This window comes from Chiloscyllium plagiosum, unplaced genomic scaffold, assembly GCF_037043375.1.
Source record: "Chiloscyllium plagiosum isolate Xiang-an unplaced genomic scaffold, Cpla_swu_hap1 HiC_scaffold_48, whole genome shotgun sequence".
Lineage (NCBI taxonomy): Eukaryota > Metazoa > Chordata > Chondrichthyes > Orectolobiformes > Hemiscylliidae > Chiloscyllium > Chiloscyllium plagiosum.
The window spans coordinates 19,718,175-19,727,263 of NW_028270186.1; the positions used below are offsets into that span (position 1 = coordinate 19,718,175).

The window sequence follows — 9,089 nt, forward strand, 5'->3', positions numbered from 1 at the left end:
GAAGGACTGTCGGGATGAGCTGTTAACTTTACTTAGATATTCAATACTAACCAGTGATGGTTTATAATTTTAAGATTGTACCAATATCTAAATTCTAGCGTAAGCTTAATATTTGTAAATATATCAGTGTTATTTGAAAGCATTGTGTCATGTTCCCATATTTGGGGACAACGTAATATTCATTACCAGGTTTTCTGCTGAAAATCACCATTGGGTTCTTACACTTAATTCTAAATACTGTTATCTACAGTTGTAGATCAAGCCATTTAATTTGGGCTCAAGGGTTTTTTTTTGGAAAGGAGAATGCAATATATTGCTGATCTAATCTAAATTGTATACAATATAAATGTTTAAAGTAGCAACACCTCAAACAGTATACATCCTAGTAAAGCTGGATTTATAAAAAAATAGGTTGCTCAATTCGTCCATACCTTGGCTTTTCCATATAAAGTAAGAAAATAATGGGTAGGAAGGGAATCTCCAGTACAGTTAGCATGAAAGAGCTTTTTGCCAGTATGGGAAACATATTTACTCCAGAGGGCTATTTGAGTTTGATTAATTTGAGAATTATTTATTTCAAAATTGCTCCTAGGGATTCTAGCCTGCCGAAGAGCACAAATTATAGCCTCAAATAAGGTACACCCTCGATACACACATCAGAATATTGATGACCTCAAATACATTAGTTTGTGCTACCTCTTTGCTGTTTCCAATTTTCCTAGATTATATCTATATTGTATACACTTATATACAATATACAAGGAGGAAATGGTTTATACTTTATTACAATGGACACTCCGGGGTCTCCAACCTTGCGAGGTGGGTGATGACAAAGATCGAACTTGACCTGCTGTGTGAACATGCCATTGCCAGCATTCGTGCGGAGGAAGGGACACTTTACCTGTGCGATCCAGAGCAAACAGAGACTGTGTACCAAATATACCAGGAAGATGTCGTTACGAGCTGAAAGACTGAATGTTCCCAAGAATGACTTTTGCAGTGGTCAGCTGCATCAAAAAAGATGAACAGAACAAGTCTAAATGGTCTTTACCCTGTGAAGGTTTTGCATTCCATTTTGATTACATTTGTACTTTGGGCATACCTGGTCAGCCTTGTCCCCTTTCAGATAGATCACGTAGCAAAAGAGACAAAGGGGAGTGGGGGATGTTATCCTTCACTAACAATTTGTTTCTAGAAACCCGTCATAAAATATGTGGAGAGGATGAAGTAGTTTGTTATGCCCTTACTTCAGCAAGAGACACCCTGGCCCCTTTTATCCATCCAACTCCTAACATGGGGGCATGGAATAGTAATACAGTATTGACAGGATGTAATATCTCTTTTGGTTATTACCTATTCCCACTTGCGACTTTTTATGGACTTCCTCCAAAAAATGCACAATATCCTATCCCAATTGTTACAATAGTAAGGGATGGGGATGCGCTCATTAAGAGTTCCTAAAATTATTCTCAGTGCTATGATTAAATGTATTAGTCGTCACTGCTTTTCGGAAGGATCTCGCATCTCATGTTTAAGCCTTATCGAAAAATGTATCCCTATCTATATGGAAAGGGTAACAACACCCACATTCCTTATGATCCCCCTCATGGCACGAATATTTTCCAAATCATTGAATGGGTAGAACCATTTTGGGATGCCAACCATATTTCTTATTAAGAAACTCACCACATTCGATTGGATGGTTTTCACTCTCAGCACCCAGAGCCAAATTATGTAATCATGGATTATCCACATACCCCACGAAGTCACAAAGATAGGCCCGCTTCTTACTGGGAAGGTCCCTCTATCATCGATACTAAACTTGGATATTGTGTTTTTTTTTTAGTTATGGTTAGTCCTGAATAGAGCACGTACTCCTCGTGCGGTACCAGTAGGTACACATTTTCCAACTACTGTTCCCTGTCCAATTACTTAGCAAGGGGATCACAACTCCCCCTTTCAACGTTAAGTTTCTCCAGACCTCTGTGCAGAATCCAAAGTCCATATCAAGAAGTGAAGCACACTCATTGGCATATGCAGCTCTAAGTGTTCTTTCATGATGAGGGTCTTCAGGAGTTATTAGTCATCAAAACCACAATTCTCTTATTTGTGAACTCAAGATTTGGTGAAATTAGACAACTGCTGCCTTAATAGAAATTAAGGACATGCTTTCAGAATTGCATCTATTCGCCCAACGAAACTGATTACATACTTGTGAAGGAAGGTGCATTTTGCGCTATAATTAAAGAAAATGGCAGTATCGGGGTCACTGATCTTATCAAAAACATTACTAGACAAATTGATAATATTCGCACTTTTATCAACCAAATGAACAATGATGCAGGATGGGGAGATTAGGGTTTATGGATCATGGTACAACTAGCTAATGAAGATGGCTATATATGGTGCTATTGATTCAATTGGTCTTTGTGTTGGTATTGCTATAGTTAAGTGTATTATTGCTAAAATATTAACGTCTATTAATAGTATTGGTTCCAAGCAGAAAGTGCTTCGTATCCTCTTAAATCATGATGAGGAATCATCATTGCCTGCCCCTGGTTCCCGTTTTGAGGAAGAGAAATTCTTCGCTGCCATTGAATTGGATTAATTTGATCCATGCCTTTATGAACCACAAAAAAAAAATCAAACTAAAAGAATACTATAAAATGGCTGAGAATAGTGATTGAACCCTCTGACGCTGCACTGTTGATTTGCATAATTAAGCTTAAATTCAAAAATGGAGACAATAGAGTTTTCATAAAATAATACTGATACATTAATTGATCATTCGAACAACTTTGAACAAATATATGGCATCATAATTTACGTAAATAAGATTTCTTTTCCAAGGAATATCATTCGAGTAACCTGTTGTCAATCATGTCACCATATCACAGTTGATTGAAAATTTCTTGTAATTAAAAACCCTTTCCCAGGAAAACCACTGGACTAACTTGCTGTAAATCATGTCACCTTATTACATGTGATTGATCTTCCCTGTAATTAAGGCTGTACTATCTCTTAAGAAAATCATACAAATAATGTGTAATTTTCAAATGTAATTCTGCAACTTCACCACGGAACACAGAAGCTTTAAACTCAGTGTTGTTTGATAGAATTGCGTCAAGATACCTTAATTCTAATAACCCATGACCGTTGCTGTGTGAACAGACCGCATTTGTCGATTATTTTGACCGACCTCGAAACAAGAGGTTCCTCTTAAGTGATCTTAGATCTTCAATGTGAGGTACATGGTATTCTGCATGTTTCCCAATTTTCTGTGGTGGATTCTCCATGTCGTGAGGCAGTGAGTCCTTTCTAGAAACCTTCTGAAAACTGTTACATAAGGTCTGGCTGGGAAGAATCGAAAAATGACTTCCAGTGTGGTACACTGGAATGTAGGCCAGGCAGACTAGCGTGCAGGCAGCATCACAATGAAGAAAGTGTGGGAGGAGTGGCCTCCATTCAGCATCGTCAGATATTGTTCAGGAGGAGTGGCCTGCAGCGGTCATCAAAATGTTGCACCCTGCAAAACAGCAGCATTCAACAAATTCTGCAATGGCAAATGTTGACACATTCTTGAATGAGACAGACGGAAACACACTTCGCATTTGTGCTGAATGAAATATTGTACCAAGATACGTAGGTGTATTAGGACTGAAGATGATAGCAGCAATGGGCATGTTTTTGCGTTTGGAAGATGTTAACGAAACGGACAGAACAAAGGTGGGGTAGTGCTTTGGGCGTAGTCGGAAAATGCAGCGAAGGGAAGTATTGTAAGGAGTGTTGGACTCACAGATGAATGGACATTGGTTGGAATGAATGTACAGGTCGGGGTATTGGAAAGGCCGGCATGAGATGTTACAGATGCAGGAATGGCTCGACGAATTTGACGCATGTCAGGGTACATACAAGGTTGAGAGCGTACGTGTGATTGGCGAAGGTTAGAACAACGAGGAGCTGTGTTAGGGATGTTGGAAGCTGCAGAGATAGTCACATATGCTGGTGTTTGAGACGATAACAGATATTAGAAGGCAGTAACTGGAGATTAACTGGAGGAGTTACTGAGTGTTACTTCCAAGTACAGGTGTATGCAGCCAATGAACACTGTCTGTCAGGAAGAGGTTGCAGAAATATGGAGAACTTCATTGGTGGAGGAGTTACACAGATAGGAATGAAGAAGGAAACTGGGGAGATTGATATGTTTGCTGGTGGGATGGAGACTGTGAAACACATGGCAAGCATTGTGAGGTCTGCATGGTATAACTGAGACTGTGCGTGCTGAGGGACTCGTCGAATTAGAGGAACTCAAAATATTTCTCGGTGCTGGAGCTTTAATAAATTGTAGATGTTTTCAAAGCTGGAGATGGCAATAGACAGCACCGTGTTATGGAGAACTTTAGAGACAGGACCATTTTAAGGATAATATCATAGATGGTCTGAAGGGCATTGCAGCGAACGGAAGGGCTGCAGGCGTTTGTGATGATGGCGATTTGACAACGAGTAGAGTGCTTTGGGACATGCACGACTCCAGCATGAAACAGAAGTAAGGAGAAACAAAGTGACTGGAGGAGGCAATCAACATAAATCCGGTAATAGAAGATTAGTAATTTCCACGTTTGGATAGGTAGAGGCATGCAGAGATTGATATAAAAGGGCAAGCTTATTTCATTCAGGATGATAGTTGATAGGGGGTATGAATGTGGGTAGTAAGCAGACGGGAATGACTGATGAGTGGGACGTCATGACAGTTGGAGAACAGACAGCATTGAATTTGCTAAAGTCCAGTTACCACAGTGTGGAATCTCTGAGTTCCAGCAGTGACGTAATCGAGACTGGGGAAGAAATGCAATCGATGAAATTTTCAGCAACGAGACTGGTATCAATGTCATGAAAATGGAAAAGACTCGTCTAACTGAAAACCTTCTAATCACTTTCGGCTCGAAAACGGACTGTCTGCTAAGAATATATTCTGAAAGTATTTATGCAGATGAAGATGGAGCAAGTGAACGGTCCTCAGTTTAGCTCTGAGTGACAGTCAACGCTTAACATGAATGGGGAACTGTATCATCCCCACATCTATGTGATGGCCTATTATTTCACTTCCAAACTCATCTGCTTGCTGTGCTGAAATTGTAACACGGCACTTTCACACATGAAAAGCCCAGGTGTTCACTCAGGTGGACGGGTGACAGCAGTGAAAGGACCAGGATAGGGACAGAATGAAAATTAAAAACACTTGTTTCTCATTGTGAATTTTGTTAGAATGCAATTACACATGAAGATTTGCCGTATGCGCAACATTTTTTTTGTGAAGCTGTAATTGCTTTGCGTGAGCGAATGTGAGTAGCTGAGAACTCATGGAAGAGAATCTGTCGATCAGCTTCACTTCCTGTCCTGCGGGAGGCACTTCGATTGCTTTCCTGCCATTTTTATATCTGGTCAACTGAACGTTCGCTGCACTGATAACTTTTCTGACAACTTTTGTAAATTTCAGGTCTCCAATAATCTCAGTTCAGCACGGGGATAGTTCAACTTCCTCAGTTTCAGAACAACTGGAGTCGATGTGGTGAAGGAAACTGATATTGATGCAGGTGATCAGCCCTGATTTGATTGAAAAGTCTGGCGAACTCAAAAAGATAAACGGTCTCCTTCTGCTCCTAATTCGTGTCTATTTATTCCCTCCAAGAATTATGTTTCCTCCTCTTCTATTGTTGTGAAACTCTTTATAATGGAGACTGCTTACTTCTCTTCATTCACTTCAGGTCATACCAGAGCCATCTACCCTCCTTGGCCCCTTTCTATTTGGCATCTGACAACAGTTCTCAGTATTCCTCAGATTGTCCAACTTCCTGTCCCTAGCTGACAAAATCGCTCAGACATGTCCCGGATATTTTCTTCTTCTGAATCGAACACACTAAGTGCTGCTCAGTCAGTTGCTTTGATTTTTGTTTGATTGAATATTTCAAGCAAAAATAGCTTCCAATGGATTCCTGAGCCTCTCTCTGAACTTGGACAGAGATGCCACATAGACAATGGTGTTCGTACAGCAATTCAAATTTCGCAGCATGTATGCAACTCTTTCAAATGCATATTTCCCATCCCTATCTAAAGGATCATCAATATCGAAATAATATAAAATATATAACAGCCACAAAATTATGAAGTTTCCAGAAATGACGAAAAGTAAAATTATACACTGCCTTCTACTCTCCATCTCTGGGTCACTAGAATTTTCTCCATTACTCTGACCCTTCAGACCTTTCCGAACTCGACTGGTCACTAAAATGTGTTTGACTGTCAGAGCGTTGAGGAACAGAATTAAAAAGAAAGGGAATACTGGTGTTAGAATCTTCTCAAAGTTGTTAAATCCTATCCACACAGGGTCATAATAGTATGCATCTGAATTCGAACAGTACCATGGTACATTGTCAATGATCACATATGGTTCAAACCTGAAGTAGACAGGAATATTTTTTAGAAAAAGCAGACAGCCAATTGTTGTGAGAACGACAGTTGCAGTTTTTTGAGTGCAGTATTTAATTTTCAGTTTCTCACAACAAATGGTGACATATCGATCAAAGGTGAAAGCGATGGTGAACCAGACAGAACAGTCTATGAGTAGACGGCGCAGAACAGCGTGAACAGAACACACAGGGGTAATGTCCAAGAATGATGGTGGGAAAAAATCATATTTGATTCTTTTGAGTATGATCTCAATGATAACGACCAACAGATCCACCACTGCCATGGCCAGCAGATAACGCCTGCTGCAGGATGAGAGTCCACACTTAGCCCGAAGTAGGATTCCAACCATCGCTAAATTGACTATAAGAGAGGGAGAAGGGAAAACAAAAATGATCAGTTCAGACGAACATTCTCCATCATGGAAACTAAGTGGTAAAGGATGGATTTCATCAACACAAGGAAGTCAAAGTATTTGGTAAGAGGATCAATAATTTGAATTGACAACACAGCAGTGAAACTCACACCTACAGTTTTATCCATATGGGACGTGAGCATGAAGCAGGGTTTTTAGAAGAAGAAAATGGGCCAGTAAGATTTTATATGTGGAACAAATGCACATGCAGATTATAAACTACCTGATTCTTTCAGACCAATTTCAGTTCAAGCAATGCCAAAGACCAAACTTGCAACATGCTTGATAAAAAGAGAAATATTCCTGAAACCCCATGTTCTTCCTTCGAAAGAATTTGCAATACTACTTTCAGCAGTAGCAGATGGTATCAAATACATACTAGATGCAACTCAAAGGCAGGTGCCATTTACTCCGAGGTTGTCGAGCTAAAGATGTTGTGGGGAATGAGCATTAAAGAAAGGAACTGTTAAGAGACGGTGAACATTCTTCCTGAGCAAGCCAGAACTGGCAAGGAGTGTTCATGTGTTCATACAGCCATTGCCTCAGCTATAATGTGTTCAGTGGAATTGCATGTTGACTTTCTTCAGTCCATGAGCTTTCTTGGAAATATATCTTTTTAAAAAAATAAATTTCTGTTTAAAACGAGTTTCTGAACCATAACGATTGAAACATAATATCCCAATTTCGTTCTATTCAATCACTGTACAAATGATTATAGTCCTTCACATAATATTCGTCAGAGACTTTGTTCTACTCATGGAATAGTCCATCACTGTTGCAATAACATCGTGAGGAGAGATTGAAACAGTGACAGCAGCAGAATGAAACTGCTGAAGTATGTCCGGAATATTTGAGCTGATGTGCTGCTGAAGTAACATACTTGCTCACTGGGTGACCGCAGAATCTAGGTCAGGCAGGGATTTGATCAAAGTCAGTGATTATCTTCACTCACCAGGAAAGCCAATGACGCCGAGCACCAGGTAGAATATTTTTCTCACTGTTCGAACCAGATCGCGCATTTTCAGTGGGCAGGAATGTGTCACTAACTTCTGCAGGCAATCCCCGTCAGTTTGAATGTATTGTGAACGATCAGCAGGATCTGAATTTTATGCTGATCGGTATCTCCACGGGGATATTTCTATTGCACAACATTCCAAATTGATGTTTTTTTTCCTTCTTGAAAAGTGAGAACAAACAGATGACGACAGCTGAACTAATTCTCTGACACTGGAAAATAGTTAGCGTGTGGACTGAATTGGAAAATTCACAGATTCCCTCATGAATGGCCGACACTGATCACATGAAATGATAAAACGGAATTGGAAACTGTGTCAATTTCCAAGGCAAATGGCTCTTCAAATACTCCCCGTTCCATTTTGAAACCTCGGAACGATGACCTTCCCTCAATGACCAGTCAACGACTGAATTTCAAGTAGCAAACTCAGGCCTGCGTTTTAGAGGACAGGTTTACCGCGCTCTTTAGTTCAAAAAAGGCAGCTGAATATTTCACAAAATAAAAATGCGCAACACAGAATTCACTATTTCCATGATCTTCTTCATATTTGTGACACATCGGATCAGTAAGTCTCACAACTCCTTATCTCTCCACATTTTCATCACTCACTTCTCTTTCTGTTTCTTGATCATTTCTACCCCATTGAAGTAGCGTTCGTCGCGCTCTCAGTAGCTTTAATTCACACTTACCTCATGTTCTGTGAGCACGGTAGTTCTCCATTATATGGGCAATTACACATTGCCAATTTCCTCAAACCTCCGTCTTCCATCGAGTGTCCATCGGTATAAAATCCCTGGACTTCAGAGAAAAAAAAAAACTGGAAGTGTAAATGTCTCAACATTTCTCGAGAGTATTTCCCAACATTGGACAAACGTGATTTGGAATACCTCTGAATCTCTAAAAGGTTCTGATGTATTCCAGTGCTTTGATGCACATTTTCATCCAAGGCACTGATAATACTTTTAGAAACATGAGACATTCTGCATGTAATTTCTGCCTCTACAGCTGTTTTAGAAGCAATACAGTAATGATGCTTGCCTGGTTATCCATGAATGCCCTCTCTCCAAAATGAACATAGTGAACGATAACATTGAATGGAAACCGAAGTTGTCTATTCAGACAAGTACAATCGCTCCAAGAGCAGTTCAGAGACTTAGATAATTGCATACCTCCTGATTCCTCATTATTGTTCCA

General features: G+C 39.9%; 1 protein-coding gene across 1 annotated transcript; it reads right to left on the bottom strand.

Annotated features, from left to right (window-relative positions):
• Positions 1 to 5,965: 5,965 nt before the first annotated feature.
• On the bottom strand, positions 5,966 to 7,899 carry LOC148135722 (putative G protein-coupled receptor 139). The gene is made up of 2 exons (XM_087984320.1): positions 7,833 to 7,899; positions 5,966 to 6,828 (listed from the first exon to the last, which is right to left on the bottom strand). Exons 1-2 carry the CDS (start codon positions 7,897 to 7,899, stop codon positions 5,966 to 5,968), a joined length of 930 nt encoding a protein of 309 aa, XP_087840446.1.
• Between the last annotated feature and the right edge of the window lie 1,190 nt (positions 7,900 to 9,089).

What these genes read in the sequence shown, in the direction of transcription:
- LOC148135722 (XM_087984320.1), bottom strand. Translation starts at nt 7,899, where the DNA reads ATGCGCGATCTGGTTCGAACAGTGAGAAAAATATTCTACCTGGTGCTC. An exon ending in CGGCGTCATTGGCTTTCCTG is followed by an intron (nt 6,829 to 7,832) that starts GTGAGTGAAGAT and finishes CCTCTCTTATAG; the next exon opens with TCAATTTAGCGATGGTTGGA.